This window comes from Solenopsis invicta, chromosome 3 (genome assembly GCF_016802725.1).
Source record: "Solenopsis invicta isolate M01_SB chromosome 3, UNIL_Sinv_3.0, whole genome shotgun sequence".
NCBI lineage: Eukaryota > Metazoa > Arthropoda > Insecta > Hymenoptera > Formicidae > Solenopsis > Solenopsis invicta.
This window is the reverse complement of record NC_052666.1, coordinates 29,862,436-29,890,382: the sequence shown is the minus strand read 5'-3', so window position 1 is coordinate 29,890,382 and position 27,947 is coordinate 29,862,436. Positions and strand designations below refer to the sequence as shown.

The following is a 27,947-nucleotide window of genomic DNA, read 5'->3' as shown; positions in this document are numbered from 1 at the left end:
TAATAGAATAGTCGTTTATATAACGACAAGAGAGAAAGCTGAGAATGTCTATTCCGACTTTTTTTCGCGGGACCGTCGAAATTCCCTGTTCACTACCACCAGTCCATCCATTTTCAAAATTGGTACTACATAGCACATCCATTTTACAAGACTGTCGATAAAAGTGGTTCAAGTCTGTGCTAAAATTATTTGATGAAGGTACGAGTTTTTTACCTCCATTATATAATTTTAGTTAGAATTATGCTGTATATTTCAAAATTACGTTTACATGGTTTTTTTGCATAAATAATATGTGACGTTTACACAAATTTTTTTCATAAAGATATATAATACAAATGTTAATATACTATATTGTAAATTGTATAATAGGGGAAAGTAGGGTTATTGTACGCACTGGGTAATTGTACGCTTCGTGGTTTGGCACCTTCCCGATGAATAAAACTTATATCACGACGATATTTGTAGGCTGAAGGCATTTTTTAAATATATAACCATACGTTATATCATTTAAAAACGTAGTTAATTTAAAAAATAAGAAAAAGTAAAATCATGATTTTTCTTGCGATTTTGGCGTTCAGAAAATAAGGCAATAAGTCTGTATTTTTACTTTATTCGTTTAATTTTGTTATACCTAACAAAAGTACGTTTTTTCCTGCGTTCTTTGAGCTATTGTTTATTAAATTTAATTAAATAGTCATCCAGTAATTGTTTATTTATCAAATCAAGTCCGCCGTCGACAATTTTACGCATCCATCTTGAAAGGCGTGAGACCACGTGAGATCAACTATAGTGCCACTAGTACAGTGTAGTGCAGTGTAGTGTAGTTAAAAGAATGGGCTATAACCTCATTTTTCCTCCGCGTCCATTTATCCAACCGCACGTACAATTACCCAAGGCCCGAGAAATTTTTTCGTTTAACCACTTGCTTCTTTTTGCTGAATATAGCATTATCAAATAAAAAATTGTTCAATATGACAATACATAATGATAAAAAAATGTTTAAAGTTTCTATTTCTGTACTCGTATCGATTTCAACTTTAAAAATCACTTCACTGCGATAAATTTCCCTTAGGTGCGTGCAATTTACCTACTTTCCCCTACAGAGCACAACACAGAAAAGAGAAATTAAGTTTTAAAATTGTTGATACATCTGATTTTAATGTATTAATAGTAAAAATATATAATATTAAATATATAACATATTAAAAATTAAAATATCAAATTCAAATTTTTTATTATTCATAAATTATAAATTTAAATAGATGATATTTTATACATTGTTTACGCATAGACGCACAACTCTGACTTTAACCATTTTTATCGACATCTTATTAAATAGATGTGCTATATAAATAATATTTCGAAAACGGATGTTTTGGCGGTAGTGTACGGGGGTTTCAACGGTTTCACGGAAAACGTCGCGATGGCCACTTTCAGGTTTCTCTCTAGCAACAACGAAAGCAATGTGTTACTTTTATAAAATAACGTTTCCAGTCTCGGAAAGTATTTCGCAAAAATGTCAGCGCGGGGCGCTTAAGGAGTCGCAGCCACTCCTGAAGCGCGCTATGGTCGAACGCCACGAGGCTGACGAGGCGCGCGCGCGCCCGCGCGCACACTCCCGCGCTTGGCGCGTGCGCGCCGCGCGGCGTCGAAAGTGGCGCGACGGTGGCGCCGAACCGGGACGACAGCCAGTCGAGTCGAAGCGCCGCAGCACCGCGTGGTCGTGGTCGGTCGATTAGTCAGACGGTCGAGCCGAGTCGGTCAGTTCGAGGGTACGGGACGCCCGCGCAAGGATTACATCTCACGCAAGGGAAAAGGATGGCGCTCTTCCGCTTCACCCCGAAACGCTGCCTCGACGTTCAGGTGAGTCGCCCCCGTCATCTCCCTCTTGTTCTCTTCTTTTTCTCTCACCCTTTTCTTCCTTCCGTACGCAGGAGTCGCGTACTGCTTCTTTCGCGCCTTTCGACCTTATCAGTCACTTGTTCGACGCGAAGGGAGAACTCGTGCCGTTCGAAATTCGAAATTCCGGGACATTATCCTGACTCCGGGGGGACGGTGCGGGTTCCACGCCAACGGCGACGTGGTCTTCGCTGCCGCGATGTTCTATCGACCGGCTTCGACGAAACCCTCCCGTCTCGCGATAGAACGGAACGGGGAAGGGCTTTGTTCGATTCACGAACGACCGCGATCGATTTGACGATCGGTTCTTCGAACGGGATTTTCTCGCCCCCGCTTCGAAATGAGCTCGACGAAGCAGGTTTTGGAAAAGGCATTTTCGTGTACGAGTTTGACCCTGTGTATGTGTGCGCGCGCGCGCGCGCGCGCGCGTGTGCATGTGTATGTGTGTGTTGGTCATTGTGTGCGAATGAGGATTTCTCATTGTGAAATCGTGGACCTTGCGTTTTTGACAGAGGGACGACGGAGGGGAAGGGGGAAGGAGGGGAGCAACTACGATTTAATACGCGTATACGCGCATGTATGCTTGGCGTGACCTTGCAAGAGTATTATTACTATGATTATTTTAGGAAGGTAACTTTGAGAGAAAGTAAATTAGAGCGAGCAAATACTCCGTGGTAAGGTTCCTTTAAATGCAGTGGAAACTTTCGTTCTCTCTGTACATATTTGCGAATCGAATATGCCTGTGTGCATGTGTGTGCGTGTGTGTATGTGTACGTGTGCATATGTGTGCGCAATATGTTGGCGCGTGTATATTCGCGTGAGACTCGGTGCACACGCAGGTAGAGACTGTAGAGAGCCAATAATGGTCGGCAGGAAATTAATCCATCTATCGAGGCACGTTTACCCGTCGCTGTGACTTTTCCGGAAGTTCCGTTGATGCCTGAGATTACTATAACCTTACGCACACGTGGTGTTTCAGAAAACCAAAGCTCAGCTTGATTTTTTTTTTTTCTCTTGTGTCGGAGAAAAGTCTCCCTTCGGAATCTGTCGAGAGCTCCGACATTGAACTCGACCCTGAGTTGATTTTGGGGGCGTGCTCTGCAGAGAGTTGCATAAAGGGATCCCTCGGGTGCCCCTTTAAGCGTTTAAGTCGATCGATCCGTGGCAGTCGATGCCACGCGTCTCCAGCGAAGCTCCAGCGGTGCACTCGGCGACGCGTCGCGTGCATGCAAAATGCAGCACCGCATTCGCCAGCGCATCGAATCGATCCGGGGAATGTCCCGAGATCGGCTCATTTTTCCCGAGAATAGATTTATTCACAATAGTTTTTTAGCATCCGCCATTTCCATCTCAGCAGCTTTTTCTTCAAGTTTGTCCGTAAATATTTTATACAGAGGGAAATCCCGTAACACGCGTTCTACAAAGTAATGGGAATTTAATGTTTTCTAGTATGAATCACATTTTCAATTAATTTGAATGCATGCATCATCGACGTCGAGCATAAATTTATTTTACATTTAAAATGAATGTAAATTTTTGTTAAAAATATATTATTATTAATATTTATAAACATAATTTACATACGGATATAAAAAAAATTATACGCGGGAGCGTAAAAAAACATTTTGTATTTAATGAAATGAATATAAAGATGAACGTAAAATAATGTCATACATTTATCTTAATATATTTTCGAGTATATTTTACGTGCAAATATGGAGAAGTTATAACCAGGAACTTAAATATATTTTGTATTTAATAAAATGAATAAAAAATATATATTATTAAATAAATAAATATACAATATATATGTAATATTTATTATATTTATAAAATATTTAACATTTCACATTTAAATATAGAAAACTAATATGGCGTCGTAAATGTGTTAATGAGGTGGCACACAGTTAAAAAAAAGTGGTTAAGCAGCTAGATCCTTGAGTTTAATTAACATGCGCTCTTTTCACCTGTCGACTCAAATAGTCTTGGAACTGTCTCGCGCTATCTGCATCCGCGAGTCTCTTAAAAGATACACCTGTATATTCGACCGCATTCGAAATTAATTGCGACATTAATTGCGGTTGTTGCACAACTAACATTTTAACGGAATGCACACGTTGAGCGCTCGACTCTGCCGATGTTACAACCCGTAATCGGAAATGCAAACGTCAGCTATCGCATTTAGCGCGAATTGCTCATTTTTTTTCCACGTCAACGTATCAGAAGCAGCGAGCGACGATGTGACGAAAGAATTTGAGAAAGGAAACTGAGTCCACACGCAATTACATTAGCGCGAGGGAGGAAAAAAACTTTCGTGAAAAGAATTGTCGAATCTACGAGCGCGAGTCAATGATGTCTTCTTCGCCGCGAGAATGACGTCAGTCTTTTTTCCTCTCTAATTAACATACCGCGGAATTTTACGATTTAATGGGGAACAAGACTACACTGTGTGCGACTCCGTATTATCGTGTTTATCTTTCTTTCTCTTTCTCTTTCTCTCTTTCTCTTTCTTTTAAAGAAGAGCGAGTAGAGAATCGCGATCGAGTTGGAGCTTGTGCTTTCCGTCCTATCTGAGCAGCGAGGAAAATGATTTTCTCGCGCGATTACGCAATACGTACCGGCACGTTCGTTATCGTGAACGCATGCACATTCGAAATCAAGTTGCGCGTGCATACGTCCGACTAGTGACACGAGTCGCGTGACTCCGCGAAATCAATCTACACGGGATGATCAAGAAAAACGTGTCTCTATCGAGGAATAATTTTGAGCATTCAAAAATGATAAGACAATTGTTGTCGCGTCTCTAAATCGCATGATTTGAATTCAGTTCTCCACACGTTATCGATGCGTTATCGCGAATCGAACGTTTCACCGTATCGATGCGCATAAAAATTTCTCATGTCATGCTTTTATATTATTACATTTTATTACGATTTTTTATACTGCGAAAAATGTGGCCGGTCCGCAACGCAGTTTGCTCGCGCACCTTCGAACATGTCGTGACGCGTTTCAAGACAGAAGACGATCTGGAGCGTTGCCGCGGGAGGCAACGCTAATTGAATTAGAATTGACGCCTCGGAGCGGCGATTTTTTTTTTTCACAATCGTTCAATAAAACACGCAAGTGATGATAAAAAGCCTCCACCGGTCACCGATAAATCCTCATTTTTGTTTCAATTACAATCTATCCGAGAGATTTGACTTTCGAGATGCGCGAGGATGACCTAACGATCGCTCATGGGACCTTGTACTCCTTGTTCCTGTATCCTTGGAAAAGAAACCTTGATTTTTGTGCTTTCCGTGCTCGTAATGAGAAAATGATATCGGCGAGACGTTGCACAACGCGCGCGCACACGTGCGCACACGTAGAGAGGAGCTCTTATGCGCGTACGCACGTGGTATGCTTAGGAGTGCGCGATACTCGACTGGCTCTCCCATTGAGCGGTTTTGCAAGGCGCTGGGCTAATTTTAGCGGCGTTTTCGAGGCCGAAAATCTGCCCGCGTCCTGCTGCCCCCGTGATCCACATCGGCCGTAATCCTACCGCATCTGGCGTTCTAAGTAGGCCAAGTTGCTTTGATCGATCAAGTCATCCCCGAGAGTCGAGACTTCCCGAGGATTGTGATCGGAAATCTCTATATTTAAGATAGGCGCGGGCTTATGTCATGAATTCTGGTTCGCGAGTATATGCGAGCCTTGAGAAATCGCGATATTTATATAGAGTAACATATTTAACATAAACTATTTTGTTTTAAAAGATGGTATTAAGACTTACTGTTTTCAGTCAAGTTTAATTAAAATAATTGTAGTGAAAGAGTAAAATTTCATCACATTATTTTATAATATAGTATTTATAATGTAAATTAATTATTTATATTTGTAACGTAATTTAATTCTTAAACCCAGCACATCCGGCGCCAACCTTAAACTCTGCATACGGGTCTGGGAAATAGTACTTTGAGAAGTCATAACTTGGGTCCCAATTAATATTTTTCAATACATTTTTTTTTTTAATGAAAGTTTAGAGTCTTAGAAATGTGACTGAATAAAGCATTATTCTAAGTTTTACCGATTGAATAACTACTAATGCCAGTTTTTATTAAGAGATTATCTTTGATCTCGGTTTAACTTTTTATCTTCCTTTGGTTCTAAGAATTGGAAAAGATAAAAAGTACGGATAAACTTTTCGTATTGAATTAGATTCAAGTTTAATTAATTCCAAGTTAATTCAAGTTTAATTAATTCTAAAAGCTCGACGTTGTTTCTTCGTGGAATCTACATGTCTGGGAACTCCAATTTCATAAGTACAAACTGTAAAACTTATGTCAAGCAAATACTGTTACGACTTGACAGATTTGGATGTCTTATTTGCCTAAGAAATGATAAAAAAGATCTGAATTAAAAAAACTTTCCGTTCTGTACATAAAGTTAATTTATACTGCAGACATGTATTAATGCATATCATTCTTTAATTAATTTTGGAATAGGTTTTTGGAATTCGTGAAAGTAATACATATGTAAAGTTTTACAAAGTTATTGCGTTTGAAACAGGACTTCAGGGTCCTCTTAAGCGAAAATAAAGGTTTGCAAAAAAAAATCCATTTTTTAAATTAAATCACATCATCGCGACAAAAAATTTTATATAATACAGCATTTAAAGCTAAAGAGTAGTACTTGTAAGAAAAAAACATGACATTATCATTCTTTTTAAAAGGTATAATTATGTAATAAGGAGAATGTAATGAGAATATAAAAACTGTACTTCCGTTTATATTAAGTTGAGCTCTGAAGCTAATCAACACGGTGATTAATAATGCATACTTCCAACTCCCTCTCCCTCCAAATCTGCTATTTCATTCTTTTTTTATATAGCAAGCGATCGAAATTTCGTACAATCTCTTCCAGATTTATTGCTGTATTTTAAAGGTTAATCAAGCTATTTTATAATATAAAACTAGTAAAATTTAGTTGAATTGTAGTTTATATGATAAAATAATTTGGTTAAATTTTTACTGAGAGATAGTAAAATTTTATCAAAATTCAACCAAGCTATTTTATAATATAAAATAATTTGTATTTTACTAATAAATTTAATAATAGTAAAATTTACTGTTTCATACTAAAATTATAATAAAATTCTTCGAATACGATGTTGTTTCTTGATTTTTAGGGTAAATTCAAAAAGAAAATTCTGTGTAGAGACGTTATCCGGACGAACTCGTGGAGTCATTTTTTTCTCTTACGGTAAATTCGTCAAGAGGCTGTACGATTATGTGGCAGATCTTTCAGTACTTGTCGTTGAATATATGAATGACGAATAAGAAACGTAATGAGATTCGGAGGTAGTTCCCAAGTGAATTTATAATATTGCGAGTTTCTTGGCAGACCTGACGTAATTTTCTTCCATCTGTATGTACATCTCACCTGTTATCTAATACTGATGATGCACGATGGCCTGTCGCGTAACAAACTATTTCAGGGGCGATTCTTTCATTTCAAGTCCGAACGCGCGTCGTATATTATTAGATCCTTCTACTTGACCTGACTCCGTGTCAACGCGTATTTCACTGTCATTGCACATTTTGTAAAACTTTTTGCAAGACTTGGTCTTTTTCTCTCTCTCTCTCTCTCTCTCTTCACAAATCTCTATTATACCCTCGACGAAGCCTCGACGAAGAGTTTTTACAAAACACGCTCTGCTGTTAAAGAGTACACGTTGATTTTAAACCATCGAGTGCCTCGAATAGTAATTCGCAAAATTCGGGATTAATGAAAATTCGATGATGCTACTGTCAACGGTCTCGATTATGTCACGGTTTTAAAATTAAAATCCTTAGAAAAATGAATTAATTCTTTATTTCATGTATTAGGAAGGTTGTACTGAGAGCTATTAATTGCTCAGTATTTTAGTATTAATTATGATTGTAATAATATACATAAATACACAATTACAATGCAATTATATAGATGCATGTGTGTACACGTGCAACTTCAGCTATAAAAAAAATGTCGCAATAGACTAGTTTCTCTTGTAGCTCAGATATCAACTCCGAGATAATGAAAGTTATCTCGCCTTGGTTATTAAAGTTATGGTTAAATATTGACGCATATGTTCCGAGCAGCGAGTGTTTCGTAATTTATTGCTTTTGCACGATAAAAATTGCGTTTGTATGTACCTTACGGTAGTGCAAGCTGGTCGAAATTATGTGGCTACCTGGTGACGTGTTGTTTTGTCGCGAAATAAATTTAAACAAATGACTAAGATATATTTTATCACGTCACTTTTTGTTTCATATCACGTTACTTGTTTATTAATTATTATTTATTGTTAGTTGCAGAGTTTTTAGAAACTTGTTTTGAAATTATGAAACTCATAAGTTTTTACAATTGTTTTTGCATATTAAATTTTGTTTTCTCTTTGATAATATTCTGCCATACATTATAGTCATTCTTGCATCAATAAGCCTTCATTATTCACGGTTTTTTTTTTAAATCTTTGCCTTTTTAAAAAAATTTTTTTAATGGACGAATTTTATCATAGAATTACAAATTTTAATGCTCAATTAGGTTTTAATATAAAATATAATTTTTATCACGTTATGTATGACGTTACATATAATAAAATTCTTTCTTAAATAATATATATAACAAAAAATTTTGATCATATTAATTATGATTGCGGTTTTGCAATTCCACGTTATAGTAATTGCACTACGATCCCGTAATTCGAAAAGTCACGAAAAATTCAAGTTAGAATATCAATGCAATTGGCTTCGAATTTATTTAAAGTACATGCAAAAATTTACGATGCAAAAAGGACGTAGACAACATCTCAGACAACAGTTGCTCGTTTTAGCGCCGTTCGATTACGTGACGCGTGAAGAATTAGATAATTGTGAGTCGCGGGTGTGTTTTAACTGGTAATGCCCTTCAGACTGCTCCGATTACACAATTGGCGATAACGAGTGCGTTATCACATCTGGTAGACATGATTTGCTGACAATTAATCGAACGCGATCGTTTGTGCGCGCGCGCATTGATTTGATTAAACGGCCGAGTGCGTCAGGTCGTCGCGAATATAATCTGCAAAATTTTCTTATCGAATTTATCAAAGATATCTAGTTTTAACCTTAAATTCTGATTTTAATCTTATCATCGAGAACGGAAGTTCTCGTATAAATCATGAAGATATCTAAAAATGGTAAGATTCTATTATTTTATGAATAAAATGCTCGTGTTCTTCAATAATTCTTCTATTGTAGCACAATATATATTTTCCAAACGCAATTATAGTATTTAAATTATATATATATATATTCAATTAATTAGTTCCGGACTCTCGAAATTTAAACACAATTAATAATTGGAAAATAGGCTATTGAGAGTCAGCGCGTTTCGTTCGTTTGTAACTTAGACATGAATAAATGATTTAATATTAATACTTGTGATTGCGCACTTTTATCCGTGCTGACTCTCATTAGCCTATTTTCCAATTATTAATATATCTTACTTATAAATATAGCATATTTATTTCTTCAATTAAGACTAAATTTTGTATTGAAAGAATGAAATTAATGTTTCTTAGTTTTTTTCGTATAGAACATGTAAAAACTCGTGTAGACGTATATATATATATATATACGCAGTGACGTAATTGTACGTGCGGACAATTTTTCAGATTAAACGGTTTAAATTAAGTTTCTGCAATCATACAATAACTTGTCCCGTGTTAAGGATTTTATTACGTCACTACGCGGTCTAATATGATCCTAAGAACGAAAGAGGAATTCCAGCGAGTGTAGTGAAAAGGTCACTGAGACATCCGAGACAATGTAGACTCTCGCGGAAAAGTACTTTTTCCCACGAAACAAATCGGCATCTTATTTGCGATCGTTTGGGAAAGGATTACGAGTAAAAAACTGAATTGTATAAAACGCATCGAGGAATTAAAATATTTGTTCCACCATTAGACATCTTTTTTACTTTCAGCTTACGAGTAAAAGAATTTGTGGAACTTTACTGAATTAGATAAAATACATTAGATAAAACAATTAGGACATTTGTTTTCTATTATAAGAATTTTTCTATTTTTATATATTGCGATCCCTATTTTTCATTCTTTCCGTGCCTTTTATTCATTCTTCTTAATAGTTGACGCTAAGACTTTTTCGGCTTATTTCTCCGAATTTTCACGAAAGATGCAAATGGAAAACTTTCACTCCGTATTATGCGAATCTGTACCGGGGAAAGGACTCGAACCTGAACAAGGTTTATAATCTTGGTCGACAAACCGGTTGGGATTACCTTTACGCCTCCCCGGATCGATCTTTTTGTACGAATGTGTGGCGTAACTGGCTGGAAATTATAATCGTGTATTTGTTTTGTAATTTTAAATCTTTTATTTTTGAAATATAAAAATATGCTCTACTACTATATATATATATTGAAGTTTGTTAGATAACATATTTCGAAATCTTTTATTTTTGAAATATAAAAATATGCTCTACTACTATATATATATATTGAAGTTTGTTAGATAACATATTTCGCGCCGCGTATAACTCTGTAGACGTATTATTCTTGATTATTTTTTTTGTAAACGTGAAATTTATGTATACGTGCACAGAAACATTTTATTCATTATTGACAGTAACGCGTAATATATGCTAATGCATGCTAATTTTCGTAGAACGCTATGCGATACAACACCGTGATATATTTTTTTCTTGTTTCTCGATGTCCTCGAGGAAGCTTAATATTCCGTGACGAAAGGGTTTGCGCAGGGTGAGGGAAAACGAGGCACTCGTGTCAATCAGATAAACAGGTCGGATATAGCTTTCATGAAGAATGTAGCATACGAGGTAGTCGATCAATCCCGAAATAGCGTGCTGGCGAATGGTATATCGATTTTCTTCTAGGATAATGTCCGTGTCCGTGAAAGCGAGACCACAACCGTCCGCGGTTTTTCCCCGGTACCATTAGTTCCTCAAGTAAAAGTCAGAACATTGCCATATTAACAGGGACCGTAGATTTACTTGTCTCATTCTTGTAAGATAAAATGAAAGTTTGAGGATATCTATATTCTAAAAGAAAACAGCTAATTTTATTCTTTCATTCTATTGAGATAACTAATTAAAAAAAGCTAAAAGTTAAATAATAAAGTTAAATAGTTAATCAATTTTATCTTAACTTAAGTTTAAATGATTTAATTTTGAATTTCAATTAGTTATTTTTAAAACACACAAACTTCACTTTGTTAACTTTTTTGTTAACTTTTTTCCCAAGTTAAAAATTTATTTCTGTAAAAAGACAATTGTAAAACAAAAATACATTTCTACATAAAAAATAATATTTTTTTGTTATTTCATGAACTTTTAATTTACAAGTAAAACTAAATTTATTTGATAATCTTGAATAATATTCAAAATTACAACTTTTTAATTTAATGTTATTACAAATTAACTTTTAATTTAATCTTAATGTAACATTTAACTTTGAATTAGTTTTTTGTTCATATAATTTAATGTATGAATATTAATGAATTTTATAAGTTATATTACTTAATGTATGAAATAAATGTATTTTATAAGTCATTAACTTTAACTTAATTTAGTTAACTTAATTAGTTTTATTTAGTTAAAAAATTAATTTAAAATTTAGTTTATTTTACCCAACCTTGATTCTATCTATTGTTTGTTGCCTATTACAATATGATGGACCGATAAAAAATTATTACTCAGTGTTCTAATTTTTACTTAAGAAATTCTAATTATCATAATCGAATTATATGTTCACGGCGAGCGCCTCGGTCCAAGTCGGGTCTATGATCACGCGGACAAGTCGCAAAATTGTTGACGTTGTTTCATACCCAAAGTCCATCGATAAAGATATCCAGTAGCAAAATATAGTTTATATATGCGCACTAAGAGAAAAATATTTAATATTTATGATCTTAATTGAATGTTAAAATAATTAGTTAAAAGTCCCGTTTTTATAATTAATATTGTTACAATGTTAATAAAAATATTATACAATATGTTACATTAATTATAAACATGCTTGTAATTACCATAATTCAAATACCCAAAAATGATGATTATAAATTAGTTATTTTAATATTCCGACTATACAGTCACAAATACCAAATGTCAAATTTTCTCAGTGCGTGGTGACAATTGGAAATAGTGCAGAAATGCAAGATAGAGAGTGTTTTTCCGATAATCGACGCGCGTAATATTTTCAGAGAGTGAAATATCGATAACTTATGAAATTATCCTTGCAACAGAATCTCTCCAAGCTAAAATCCCCAAGCTAAAATCGCTTCAGTTAAACGTCATAATAATAATTCAAATAGTTCAGAATGATTTAGCAAATAAAAGATTTTTTGATCGTTTGCGTTGATGGTACTTTAATTGGGCTTGATATTAATCTACGAGGAAAAATGAGCAATCGGTTTTATCTTCGTAGGAAGTGTGTTACGAAATCGTGGATTACCGAGAATATTCCTTATCGTGAGCGAACGATGTAGCTCGATCTCCCGTTCCAAACACGACAATTGAATTTTTACGATCGGAAGTGGTTTTATACGCGCGAAAGGAGATAATCGCGGACGTGAGTGTGCGAGTCACGGTACAAAGTGACGGCCCATAAAATGACGTCAAATGTGTCTAATGTATCGGTCGACACATGTGGGACGATAATCCCGTCATCCTGGGGCAGAGCGACGAGCCCGCCAACGGGACGAGAAATCTATTGTAATCGTCATTGATATATGAGTATAATTTGTCGTTGACAAGTCAATATGATCGATACAGGAACACTTGTTGACGACGTAACATTAAGTGAGAAGAGAGACGTCTCTATTACGTTTCGTTCTTCCTCCGTTCAGCGTACATTTCTAGAAATATAGCGTGAATCACTCTCTCTATATCATTATGATACCTCAAGATCGCAGATCTGTATTGAGATCTTCTGTACACTGAGAAAAAAAAATGTTTGACATTTGTGACTATAATTGCATGATAAAATAATTATAGTTGAGAGGTTAGCATTTTTATTACTGCTATAGTATTAATAATAACCTTGTACTTATTTTCTAAAGTGTGAAAACATTTTACTATAAATTATAATAATTTCAAGTATTAATATAGTAAAATATGAAGATACGGATAATAAAAATGAAATAAACGTTTCATTACAATTATAATGAATGCAACTGTTTTTTAAATATTATTTTACCTATAGTAATAATAGCCAATAATTATAATTAGCATGGTTAAAATAACTCTAAATATATGGCATCGAAAATGATTTGTAGTTAAGTTATGGTGATTATAATTTTTTTTTCTTCAGTGTATAAAGAATTATGTTATCAGATCATGATAACATAATTTCGCCTTTCTGGCAATGAGAAAAATAAAAGGTTTTTTTTACGTTTTATTTAAAAAACTCGTATTCATCCTTAATAATTTTCCTACAGTTTAATATTTTTAAAACGCAATATGTGGTAAATAATATATTTTACATATAAATATAGTGTATATTGTATTAGATTATTTATTCAATTAAGATTAAATTTTGAATCACAAAAAAATTATTTTTTAGTTTTATCTCACATTCTCAATGTGATTGCATTTATTAATGATTGATTTATCTCTCGGGGCATGCGCAATTTTTTCCAGAGAAGCGAAAAAAGAAATAATTTTTGCCACGTGTCGATGGCACGATAATTGCGACTGCGACATTTGTCTAGAGAATGTTGTAAATGTGTGAGCATTGAATGCTCTTATCAACCGTCTTCCGGGTGACACAAATGAGGTCGACATTTGTTACACAATATATATATATATATATATATATATATATATATATATATATATATATACACACACACACACACACACACACACATACATACATACATACACACATATTAGTATATGTACACACACGCATACACGCACTATATATGTTTTTCTTTTTTTTAAATGTAATTCTGTTGTGATCTATCAATTCGTGATCGATATTTAAAAAAGCACGGTGAAGACATTATTTTTTATATATATTTAATGGCACTTTAATGTCTTATCTTATCATTAATTTTTAATTCTGTAACCATTCTAAGAATCGGGAGATTAATAAACTGTTATATTTGCATCTACTGCCATACGATGTACGTAGTACAATTTTATGTCAGCAACGGAGATGATAATTTAAAATATACAAATATACGAGCTGGTCGTGATAGTCTTATTTAAAAAAAAAATCGGTAATTACGAAAATTACTTTTTGTTCCTCCAATTTTTATAATCGTATGTTATAGAGATACCAGATTGTAATTCGCGAGAAGTTATACGGTGAACTTTACCCCTGCAAGACTAAACTTTGTTATCACTCGCCGAGAAGATTCAGACTCATTGAAAACTTTATCAGCTGCTATTATTCGCCCAGTCACATATATTTCACTGGTTTCTTTTTAGCATTTCACGTTATGTCACGTCGCCTGACGTTCAACGGAACAGACACGACGAAATTAAATTGTATTATAACTCGCTTCGTATACAACTCGTCTTTCTCACGCTCGCAATCGGAGTCGGTTAATGAAAAACGAGTCATGTGGCATTTTAATACACGAAAGTCAGTTTGCGTCTATGTCGGCGATCCCATTTCTCCCATGCGATAAACATCGATACCCCGCCGCGTATCGCTCGCACTTTAATCCGATACCGATCTCGCGTTTCGCGATCGTGGCATTGCGTCTGTGCAGCGGAGTGACGAGTCGGCGAATTGATTCGCGCGCGCGAATCTCGGCGTGTTTTTACACAATTGAGCGTCGCGGATACGTTGTCCCTTTTAATACGATTACCATCAATTGTCCCATCGCGGGGTTGAGTAGGTTAAACACATATTTTAAAAGGTTAATTGCATTCGCCGTGTGCTTGACTCTCGAATACTGGGCGTCTTCCAATTGTCCAATTCAAACGATCCGCGGCTCCGAGTGTTATCGAATCTTGAGAGATCCCGAAGCGGTTCTCGTTTCAGAAATGGGAAGTTGCTGCAGCTCATACACTTCTGGGCGCGCTCTCGAACAATCGTCATCGTTAAAGATCGAGGCGATACAATTACACGATTGAAACGAGAAATTTATCGCCGACGATAAGATTTATCATTATTGTTGCACCGTCACTAATCTCCGTTACGATTTGCATCATTTTCCTCGTGCTTTTAAATTTTACCTTGAAGTTGTAAGTGGCTCTTGCATACTTCTGAAAGCACACGATGAATTGTATTTTTACGAAAAGGGGACTGTAGAATTCTTCCGACACTTTGGCATCGATCCTTTTGCCTAGCGTCACGAGTGGTAACTCGAAATGAACGTCAAGTCGAAGTCTTTTTATTTTTAGCCGTGCCATTGGCACGCGGCCCACATTTCGCGTTCTATCCAACACGACAATGTTGACCGCAGAAATATTATCATTGGCATATTTGTATCGCGTCTCAGAACCTTTCTCAAGAAATCAAACTGTACGGAAACTGGATAGGGTTTATTAAAAACTGGGAAATATCGCACTAGCTTTTTCAATTATCATCAGGGCGTAAGCTACGTCCGAATCTTTTTCGAATGCGTGACACCGCGAGACTCGCGATTGGTCAGATCGCGAGAACGTCCTGTCGAAAGGGACGCGGTTCACAGCTTCTTGCTGTAAGGGTCAAGGCCGACGTATTACACTCGAGTGCCAGTGTTCGTCGTGTCAAGCGAATTGCCGCGGCGCTACGTAATCGCGTTACCATGCGTTTACATAAAAAATAGCGCGGAGCGTGCGCTATCGCAGACGATGATAAGAGCGTGTGCGACGAGAAATGATCTTTGAACCGAGCCCCTCAAATTAAAGGTGCATTACGCGACATGATGTACAATGTACATACATGTATAAATTTAAGAACGTATCTAATATATCCTTTAGAAAAAAAGTAAACAATTTGTATAAAAATTTTGGATTTATATATATTATTATAATTATATTATGTAATATTAGAATAATTATTATGTTATTTGTAATATAATTTTAATTATTACATAACAATTTATTGTGTTATTTATATAATTATTATATTACATAATGTAATAATTACGTATAGAATAAATAACAAAATAGTAGTATTTAAATTTGAACTCATCGAAATATTACGTGAAGTTTTACGTTCCATGTGCAAAAAAGGACTTAGGTCCATTTTACATAATCTATAATTTGCGATAGAATTTTATTTATAATTTTATATATCAAATTATGATATATAATTATACATGAGAAAAAATTGCATTATACGAATTCATAAATCATGATAAATTGATTTTAAATTGTGTGTAGAATATTTGATTGTTTCGTTTTTTTTTTTTTTTTTTTACATTGAGTTATCAAAACCTACGACATATCTCGAATTCTGTGGCAAATTATAGATAAGCGGATTTTAGAAATATCAGTTGAATATGAGGAGCTTGTTGAAACTTTTTTGCCATTGCGTAAAGAATCACTGAATAAAATGTAAGGCGCAGCATTATGAGATCTTTCACTCTTATCTTGAAACAAGCTGATATTATTTATTCTTATTAAGAGAATCTCTCGAAATCGAATCTCCAAAATTGGACTCTACATAAGATGAAAACAAACGAAGTGTATTTTGACATTACAATTCTATTTATTGCTATTAAAAAATTAATTTAAGATCCTGTACATATGTATATTTCCCTTTCAAAGAAAAGTTTCAAAGCATTGACGCGCGCGTGTGTAATTTCAAAGTACAAATATTATTAATTTCTATATTACAAAAGGAAAATAGTATAATGGATTCTGCTAAACGTTATTTTCGTTCTGGTAACGAATGTTTTGTATTATTTATATTTTAATAGCTAATAAAATAAGCTCGGTATCAATGACATTAGCTATTCCTATTCTGAGGACACATTTTTTAAACTGCCGTAGCTATATTTTTAGCTTCATTGGCTAATTCTTTCTCTGTCTGCATTCTCGATATGTTGCGTTGCATTATTTTTTTTTATGTGTTTTTTATCTTTGTTGTTGTATTTCGCCATAAAATTTACATTCGTAAATGTTTCTCCATGCAGCTTATTTTTAAAAATTGCGTTGTCAGCATTTTTTTCTTTCGTCAGCGTGCAAGTGCAATACTTTGTCGAGTAGTCTTGTATAATCATAATTTTCCAAAGAAGATAAGAACGGAAATTATTGATATAAGGTAAATTTATGGCTCTCAGGCAGAGAATTTGCCCGAAAGAAAATACATTTCAGCAATCTTTATAGACTTCGAAGTATGAAGTTTTAACTTTTAAACCGGACTACCGACTTTTTTTTACCGCATCGCAACTACTTTGATAAGTCACTTAATGATACTTCAGAGACGAAAGAAACAATTAGTAATTAATCAATTGATTGGTAATTGCAGTGTGTCGACGTCAGAGATAAACGAACAAACATATAAAGTCCGGTGATTTACAAGATTGTTTTTATTAATAACGTTTTTTTCTCTAGCCGATTATACTTGAATACTTTGTTTAGTTATATTGAATATTCCGCTATTAGAAAAAGTGTAACAGGGATTTCCTGCATCGAATTAAAGACATATAAAGATATTCGCTAATTAACTAACGTATCATGGACCTAATGTATTCTCGTCTCTAAATGGAGGAACAAGTTACATATTTATTTGACATATTATATTATTATTATTTAAATTTTTCGAATTTTTTGAAAATATCAATTAAAAAATCTAAGTTTATCTTGTGTAAATTGAGAAATTCTAAATTATGTAATTATTACACTACATAATATAGGAATTGTAATTCAATAATATTTAAATATTTTTATACCTATACAATTTCAATCGGTTTTATAGTTTATTTTGTGCATTTGATACTTTATAATTATAATTTCTTATAAATTCTATATATATATATATATTAGGTTTTTGTTTACGTTGTTATAATGTTTGTCAATTTATATATATATATATATATATATATTATATATATATAGAATATATATATATAGAATATATTATATATATATTCTATATATATATATATATATTTTAGGTTTTTGTTTACGTTGTTATAATGTTTGTCAATTTATATGTGTAATGTCATCATATCATGTTGAGATACTTTAATTTAATTTCGAAAGTCTTTTATTTATGGTGAGAAAGACTTAGGTTGTTATTCATAGATTTTTATATTTATGTAATACTGTCTTAAATACCATTTTAAGATGTCATCAGTCACAGAGCCGTATTAGCATCTTAAAACGTTATTTAAAACGGTCTTGAAATAAGAATCGACTGTGAATACCGGTCTTAAAGTATAGTTGAAACATACAAAACTGGTCGAAAGCGGATTTTAGTGCTTTTTTTTAATCTGTTTATCATCTTTTTTTTAATCGATTTTTTTTATCATTTTATCATTTTTTAAGCTATTTATCAGATTTTACACATATACATTGCATATTTACACGCTACTGAAACATTATGCGGTCTTCACGATTTTGCCTATTTTTGAAAATGGCTCTCAGTTTAAGAAATGTTGTATTAACGTTAAGCAAGATTAATCATCACTGCTTTAATCTATGCAAATTTACGCGAATCGAGAGATTCTAATCGCCCAAGCGCTTTATCATTTCAAACCGATCGCGGCTCATCGATCACAACATTCTCGGTTTGACACTCGCTCAGCTTAATTATTTGCGAAATGCGTCACGTGCATATCCACATGTCTGCACAGAAGAAGCCGTATCGCGTCGTCGTTGGAAGGAATTCTCCAATACACTGCGTTCGACGTCTGTGCAGAGATAAGCGGGCGCATCACGCGACTTTCGCTTCGTTTGACAAGGGAAAAAAAAAGAGTTAAGTCTCGGATGTCTCTCTTCGCGTATCTGAATCGGATATGCCGTAATCCGGCGTCACGTTGCTCGCCAGTGTCCACGCATTCGTACACGCGTGCTGCCGCACACTCTGCGATTACATGAGGCCGATCTTTCCACCTTTCCTCATCCAACAGGCCTGGATATCTCCGTCACGGAGATCGCGCCCCGCTTATCGCCGCCCGCGTTCCACAAATGTAATTTCTACTGCTGCCCCTTTGTTACCGTTTTACCACTTCGTCATTCATTCTCGTGAATATTATTGTAGATATATTGCGATCGCACGAGCGTCGAGCCTCTCGCGCAGTGACCCGCGATCCCCCGAATCTCGTTCCGGCTCCAAGATCCGGTTTAAATTTATCGTGTCGAAAACGATAACGATAAATACTTGAGCCTTCGTATGAGCGACCGTGAAGATTAATCCTCGGCCGATACGTTTCCGCGAATAGCATGCTCTGATTGATAATGATCTTGAGTATTGAAAGCCCGTGATTTTGTTCTTATTTGATGTTTCTCATGACACTCGACGATGCGTGTTGAGATAAAAAATGATTATGATTTTTTTTTCTCGCACGCAATAGTTGATTATGAGTTTAACAGGCAAAAATGTATCACTTTGCTCCCGTATAATTCTGAGGTAAAATCCCGCGTATAAGTAAACTATCGCGCATTTTTAAATTGTCTTCTGACTCAATAACTTATTAAATTTAATTGGTTAAAAAAAATTCAAAGACAATTTTTTAACAATTTCGATTCTCGATATTATTAAATTTTCATTTTCAAGTGTAAAAAATTTTTTGTTTAAGCAAAAATATTTTCTTAAATTATAATTTATTAATTCAAAGAAGTAATTATTTGTAATAATATTTTTGTTCTAATAAAATATTTCGATAAAAAATTATTGTTAGAAGTAGCTATTTCTTAGAATTAATAAATTATAAATCAAAAAAATATATTTTTCAAATACAAGAAATTTTTTTTGCTGTGCAGAAACAGTGTAAAAATTATAATTTTTCCATGAGGTAAAACATTAAATATTTATCATTGAAATAGAATCGGGACTAGAATATGACGATTGAGGCCTAAGATAAAAAATTTGAACAAGCACAAATCATGACAATATAAATTTTCAGTTATTTAATTTTTAATTAATTCATTTATTACTAACTGCTTATTACACACGATTATGTGCTCTTATTAAATTAACATACAAAAAAAAGATCTCATCAGAATTAGTATTCCTATTTATTTTATTGAAAGTTGTTTTATTGAAACAAAATGCTCATACAAAACATTATTTGTTTGAATAAAAATATTTTTTTCAAACAACATCTATTATTTGACGAAAATAATATTATTATTATTAGTCATACTTATTGATTTAAACATTGGCTTGTTTAGACCATTTCAAATTTTGTTTCGATACAATAAAATTTATTAAACCCAAAGAAATCGTTCTCTCTGTACATTAATATATTGAATACTATTAATTTTAATATTATTTTTTAATTTGTTTTATATATTATAAAAAATATTTTTGTTATTAATAGAAATATCTAATTCCGGTTTTGCATTAAAATATTATATATTGTGAATTTCGTACACAAGATAATGGTAAAATCGCATACATCCTTGCACATTTCCTGTCGTAGAGTTACGAAATCATAATTTCTGTTTCAATATGAAGTTAACAACCCAACATACACTTGCACGTGCACCATTGACAATGCGATATTAACAGGTCACATTTACGTAATCCACATGTGTCTTCCACCGTGATAATTCTAAGGTACACAATGCGTACGTCACGCATGGATGTTTCGCGAAAAAAAATTGACAATGTGAAACAAAAGAACAAAAAGAAGTTACCAGAGGTTTATTGTCTAAGATATTTCTTGAAAGAAAAAGGAAAAATTAAAGTTGAAGCTGTTATTTTTCATATGTGTTTCACGCTATTATTTAACATGGAGGATAAAAATAAAAATTATATAATTAAATTTGTTCGACTCAGCAAGGAGTCTTTTCATTTCTTTTCTAAAGAAATTTAAAGCCAGGTTTTACGACGTGTAAAATTTTATTCAACAAAGTTTTTTCTTACTTCCTGCCATTCAAGCCTTATTATTTCGTTCTCATTGTGTACATAATCACAATGGTTAACAAAAAATACCATTGAAAAAACAAGTATATTTTTTGTATAACTTGATATATTATACAGAATTATATTATACAGATTTATATTTTTTTTTTTTTTCCAGAAAATAACATCAGCAGTCTTTGTGCGGCAGCTCACCGATGCGTCCTCCGATCTTAAGAAGGTTCTTACCGACAGGATCCCGAAAGAGCAAGAACGAGTCAAAGCCTTCCGTAAAGACCATGGATCTACCAAAGTCGGAGAAGTCACCGTTGACATGGTATGCACTTTATTATTGCGTCTTCTAACACGAGCTAATCTCTTTTATTATCGTAAAATAACGTGATAGCATACAACTTAATCTTAATTATTTTAATTATCTTAATTCTGCTCTATGTTGAATCAAATTGCGTTTTACGCATAATATTAATATTTTATTATTTAAAAACCTCTTTCTTTGGCATTTTTGAAGAGTTTATCTATTAATGTAAGTTTTTTTAATATAAATTTTTTTAATTTTTTTAAAGCTTTTTTTATTATATTGGTTTTCAAATGGTATGACCGTACACTAAATTTAAACAGGACAACGGGATTAAAAAGAGAGAATTTTTTTATGGAATTTATTTTTTTAAAATCATGGGATAGTAGGGTCTTCAAAAAATTTTATTATAATTTTAGTAAAATTTTATCAAACTACTTATTTTATAATTTTTACGATAATTTAGTAAAATTTTCAAAAGTATTGTAAAATTCTTCGAAGTCCATATTGTCTACCAGGATAAGAGAAAATTCTTTACGTGCAGAAATTTGCAATTATTATTAAGAGAAAGTAAAAGAAATCAATTTTTTATTACATTTTTTGAAAGTATCTTTTTTATAATATAAAATGCTGCTTGGCAGATGTCAAAATTCACAAAATTAAAAGCGGCGCGCGAATTCGAATTTGTCTACCTGCAAGTAGCCGAGCGTCGCTTGTCAAAAGGAATTAATACAAAAAGGAGAAACCAGTTTATTTTTTCTGTTATATAATATAATATATCAGCTACCTGAACCTGAATAATTGCACGGATAGGTTTTCTTACGTTAGATTTAAAAACACTAACACACTAAAATTGTATCGTGCAAAGTGTGTGTTACTTGTACCTTTAAATCTTTCAAAACTTTAAGTGCGTTTTCTCAAAACCTTTTTTTCTTTTTTGTTCCATCACGAATAAACGGAGGTTTAGATTAATTTGAAAAAATTCTAGGATGTATAAAATATGTGCCATTTCCTGTTAAATTTCCGATATAGTCTATAAATATTCAAGTCATTTTTTAAATGTTATTTTTCGCAAAAAATTATTTTTTTGAAAAAAATTTTTGGTTACAGCTTTAATAATTTTGTTCCGATTTCGGTTTTTTTTAGATCACAAATTATAAGAATTTTAGTTTGTAACGAATTTGCCTGTGACTGTAAGGAAAACGTGTGATCGCATTGATTCAAATGGTTAAAATAGATTTAAAAGAAAATGATAGAAATTAGTTTTAAATTTGAATAGTTTAGCTAGATGTAAAAGAAATATTTGATTAAATAATTTTGACCAAATACTGAACGATTCAAAAGGATTATTTTCACTATAAAAACCATCATAAATTAAATTTTTCGTTGATTAAAAAAAAAAGACTGTACCTAAGAGCAGCCTTCGGTTTTTAAATTACGATAATTTTTAACTTATATTGTACAGCTAAAAAATAATCTTAATAATCGTGAATTTGATCGGATGATGGAGGAGGAAGGTACGACGAGCCGTTGCTCGTTACGTGTCTGAAGATACGCAAGATTCGATAAGACCCGCGTGCTCGCTATGTGATCATGATTATCGTAACGCGCCTTGACAATTTCTAATCGTCGCACGTAGCGGTCAATAACGTATTTTTTTTCGCCGACTATCGGCCGAATGCAGCGCGTGACGATTAATCGTCATTGAGCGAGCTGCGAGACACACTTATCGCGCATGAAGACCTCATTCATCGCTCTGTGTATCTCTCTTTATTTATCGCCGATCTCTGCATGATTAATTAATGGACATGACGCTAATGATATTTTTTTAAAATATAGACCCAGCTGTCGGAATATCGTTAGCATTAATTAATAAATGGAAAATGTTAGCGATATTCTCTTTTTGAATGATTATTGAGAAATTTGAATACTTTAATAACGAGTTGAAGTTAATCTCTTATGATTTATTGCCTTTGTAGAAATTAATTTTTAAAAAGTCAAGAAGCCTGAAGGATCTAAATAACAAAGAAAGTTTAATCGAAAATAATTGTTCTATCCAAAAGTATTAGTTTTCATTTTATTGATTAATTAACTAATATGCTTCTTTCTGTGAACGTAGATGTACGGCGGTATGCGTGGCATCAAGGGCCTCGTGTGGGAGCCGTCGGTGCTGGATCCGGAGGAGGGCATCCGTTTTCGCGGTAAGTCGATCCCCGAGTGCCAGAAACTCTTGCCGAAGGCGTCCGGTGGCGCGGAACCGCTGCCGGAGGGTCTCTTCTGGCTACTGATCACCGGCGACGTGCCCACGGACGCGCAGGTGCGGGCCGTATCGCAGGAATGGGCGAGCAGGAGTTCGTTGAGCAGGAGTTCGTTACCCGATCACGTGGTGAAGGCCCTCAACAACTTCCCCAAGACTCTACACCCGATGACGCAATTCTCGGCGGCGATCACGCTGTTGAACAGCGAGAGCGAGTTCGTCAAGGCATACAACAAGGGCGTACACAAGAGCAAGTACTGGGAGAGCGTGTACGAGGACTCGATGAATCTGATCGCCAAACTACCAGTGGTGGCCGCCACTATCTACCGTAATCTCTACAAGGGCGGCAAGGGTCTGGGCTCTGTCGATGCCGGCAGGGATTGGTCCTGGAACTTCGCCAACATGCTCGGTTACGACAATCCGCAATTCATTGAGCTGATGCGCCTCTATCTGACGATCCATTCGGATCACGAGGGTGGTAACGTGTCCGCTCACACCACCCACTTGGTGGGATCTGCCTTGTCGGATCCGTATCTATCCTTCTCCGCCGGTATGAACGGTTTGGCCGGGCCGCTGCACGGTTTGGCCAATCAGGAAGTGCTGGTGTGGCTGCAGAAGCTACGTGGTCAGGTCGGCGACAGTCCGAGCGACGATAAACTCAAGGAATTTATCTGGAACACACTGAAGAGCGGTCAAGTTGTGCCCGGCTACGGACACGCCGTTCTTAGGAAGACCGATCCGAGGTATACCTGCCAGAGGGAGTTCGCGCTCAAACACTTGCCGGACGATCCGTTGTTCAAGGTAAATCATGCATATTGCATACTTATGTATTGCAGGATGTTTTAAATATTGCAGAAAAATTTCATCTTGCTCTAAATGAAAAAAAGATTGAATTCACTAATCCTCTTCTATTTATGAGTATAAAATATAAAGATTAAGAAAAATAATTTTAAATTTTTTGGAATATTTAATTTTTTTCGACATTGCGCTTTTATTTGTGTATAGCCACACAAAAAGATTAGTATTAAATCGCAATCATTGGCTAGTATTCTCTCATAGTCGATTCTTATATTTGAGAGTCTTAAATATCATCTTAAGAGTCATAAGATATTATTTAAGACGGTCTTGAAATAAGAATCGGCTGTGAATACCGGTCATTGTCTCACATGTAAGTAAGGATATAAAATCTTTAAAGAATTTGATAAGCTTAAATTTAAACAAAATATTAATTATTATTTTTATATATTATAATATTATAATTATCTAAAGAGCATAATATGATTCTTTTGATAATAATATTAAAAAATCCTACTTCTTGATTTAAAGATCCTATTATTTTCTATTCGATACTTTTTTCCTTTGTATTCATGAATTCTCATTGAATAAGGATGAATATATTTTTCTTGTAAAAGATACAGAACTTCTTTATGTAAGAAAGTTATGTTTATTTAAAATTATCAGATTTCTTAAAATAGATTCTTGCTTATCCATGAGACAATGATTGCTGATTTGATATTAATTTTATTCTGTTTATTCTGAATTTAAATTTTTACATCAAATTTAAATTATCATAGTTAATGTCGATGTTTTCTATTTTATAGCTTGTTGCACAAGTATACAAAGTGGTGCCTCCGGTCCTGCTGGAGACCGGCAAGGTGAAGAACCCATGGCCGAATGTGGACGCGCACTCGGGCGTGCTGTTACAATACTACGGCATGAAGGAGATGAATTACTACACAGTCCTATTTGGCGTGTCGCGCGCCTTGGGCGTGCTCGCCTCTCTTGTTTGGGATCGCGCTTTAGGACTGCCTATCGAGAGGCCTAAATCGCTCAGTACCGATCTCCTTATGAAAACCGTCAAAGCTTAAGGATCGTCTCTTACCAAACCGACGATTATCAGCGTCACCTCGGAGTCTCGTTGTCCCGGCCTCGACTTTGTTCGAGCGTCGGCCGCGGCGCCGCGGAATTTTGATAGGATATCATTTTGATACCGATCTCGCGACGGAATCACCTCAACGAGCCCGCGCCTTATCGAGCGAACGAGAACGCGAATGGGAGAAAAAGAAAGAAGCGAGAAAGTGAGTGAGCGAGAGAGAGAGAGAGAGAAAGAGAGAGAGTGTGTGAAAGAGACACAAGGCTAGGTATTAAACACGACAAATAATTACATCTAGTAATGTATTATCTAAATGTAGAATTATTAAGAGCAGACACATCAATGTCCCGCGTCAACGAGGCGGAGGTTCCCGTTAATTCTTTTCCTGCTATCGATAATTTCGAATATGAGCGACAACAAACATATTACACAAGTACATTATGATAATTAATTTTATGAGTATATGATAAAATTGTTAGCATAATGTGATTATTGTTTGTTTTGTTTAACTTATGAAGTATCAACTGCTGGGACAGACTTAAACGTAGATCACCCGTTGTAATAGCCTACGTTATTCTCGCAACGTAGCTGCTTGTACAAGTGGAAACGTAGATTGGTCCAATAGTAAAAAAACTGCCAAAATTGCGAGGAAACCTAAGACAGCGCAAGAAATCCGGAAGGTAACTTAAACGTCTAAATATTGAGATTTTTAGATATCTCAAAATATTTCTTGGGTGTCTAAGGATATCTTCTGGAACTTGTTATTTATAGAAACACACACATACACACAAGATAGACAAATGCATCAGAAATAGGTAAGGCATTATTGTAAATAAAGTCATCGCTCAATACAAAGCAACATGTTGACTACCGCTAGAAATTTAGAAAAAATGGCGTAATGTCTACGGCGATAATGTTTAGACCAGTGACTCGACAGTCGCTAGATTCATCGTGTAGGCAACATTAACGTTCAAAAAACATCGTCGAGGCGTCTAAAAGATATCCAAACGACAAACGAACGTTATTTGTCATCATTTAGACATGAAAATGATGTCTTTAATTGATAATTTGATGTCAAAATAATGACAAATAAATATTTTAATCTGGATCAAGCGTCACTTTTGACGACTTTTTAGCACTTTTATGTCGCCCGGGACATGTAGTAGCATGAATTAATTAGAAATCGTAATGCATTATTGTTTCGTCTCATCGTATGAGAAATGCACTGCCCCCGGGTATCACATTTCTTTTTCGATCGGGTGATTCTTTCGGAAATTTATCGGATTTTCCAGCGGCAGAAAACGGTATCGAATTTTCGCGATTAGAGGATAGATTTTCAAGGCAATAGTCGGCAATGGAACGCCGAAAAGGCGAACGTGCCAATTAGCTCATGAAACGTAGATCTCCCGGCCGTTAGTTTACAGTCCCCTCTCACCTTCCTCAGGAAGTTTATTCTAACTGATTGTTCTTAGAATGGCGAAAGAAATGCTGTTGCGCGAGTTGCAGTAGTTGCGGAATACTTAATAGCGAGCAATGACGCAGAGAGTGAACATACTTAAAAATAGCGTTTATAGTTTCAACGGACAGCTACTCGCGGTCGCATTGTAAGGAGAGAAACCCGCCGCAATTCAGCGTAAAATTAAGGAGCATGACCAGTGGTGGACCCACTGTAATAAGAATGAATGAGTGTGTGCATATCTTATTTATAACGAATGTGAAAATAAATGGATCAAAAGGCAACCGTGACAAATCCTTTTTCCTTCGCGGGACTTGGGATTCGCAGAGCGTCACAGATGCTCTATCGAGAGTACGCGTAACACTGTAAGAGCCGACGAATACTATCACTGAATATTCTATCGAAATACCGAAGAAAACTTGGGAGAACATTCAACGAGACTTTGAGTCAACATTCAATAAGGCGTTGTAAATTTTAACGTTAAGCGAAATATGCTTAAAGACAATAAAAAAAACTTACTAGGTTCTGCACTGCACTAGTCAATGAATAAATAAGAAATTGAACAGTTGATGAACAAATAACAAAATATAATTACATTTTCAAGTAAAAAGTATTTTAATCAAGTCATACGAAAATTAGATATAAAAATTATCAATTAATTTGCAATTTACTATTTTGAAGTTCTATTATCTTTTACGAAAAAGTTAATTAATGTGCATTTTCCCCAATACAGAACTATTAATTTTAATCTCAGTTTAACTTACTCTTTGTTTTTTTGTTTCCTTCTTGGAAGGAGAGATAAGGATAAAGAATTAGTTAAACCGAGATCAAGGTTAATCTATGTTGGTGGAAATGGACACAAGATTTGGTGGAAATGGACTCAAGATAAAATTCAAATACAAGCAATAAAAAGCGGCAAATAAGTCTAGTGCGGTGACAGTGCGTATAATTATATTTCACATTTTAATAAAAATTATTAAAACATTGTACGTTTCCGCTCAATTAATTTTTTCTTTAAATTTTTTAATTTAATATTTTTCTTAGTCATTTATCGGTTTAACGATTATATAAATATAATTGTGCAGTGACCCTATACGTATTTATTTCTTGCTGAAATGCAAATTACGAGACTCAAGTAGAATTATGA

At 34.5% G+C, this 27,947-nt stretch overlaps 1 protein-coding gene across 1 annotated transcript; it reads left to right on the top strand.

The window, feature by feature from the left end:
- The first annotated feature begins 1,662 nt into the window (after positions 1–1,662).
- On the top strand, positions 1,663–27,789 carry LOC105204538 (probable citrate synthase 2, mitochondrial). The gene is made up of 4 exons (XM_011173631.3): positions 1,663–1,863; positions 21,080–21,235; positions 23,334–24,272; positions 25,073–27,789. The coding sequence occupies exons 1-4, from the start codon at positions 1,819–1,821 to the stop codon at positions 25,337–25,339; spliced, it is 1,407 nt and encodes a 468-aa protein (XP_011171933.2). The 5' UTR covers positions 1,663–1,818; the 3' UTR covers positions 25,340–27,789.
- Positions 27,790–27,947: the final 158 nt, after the last annotated feature.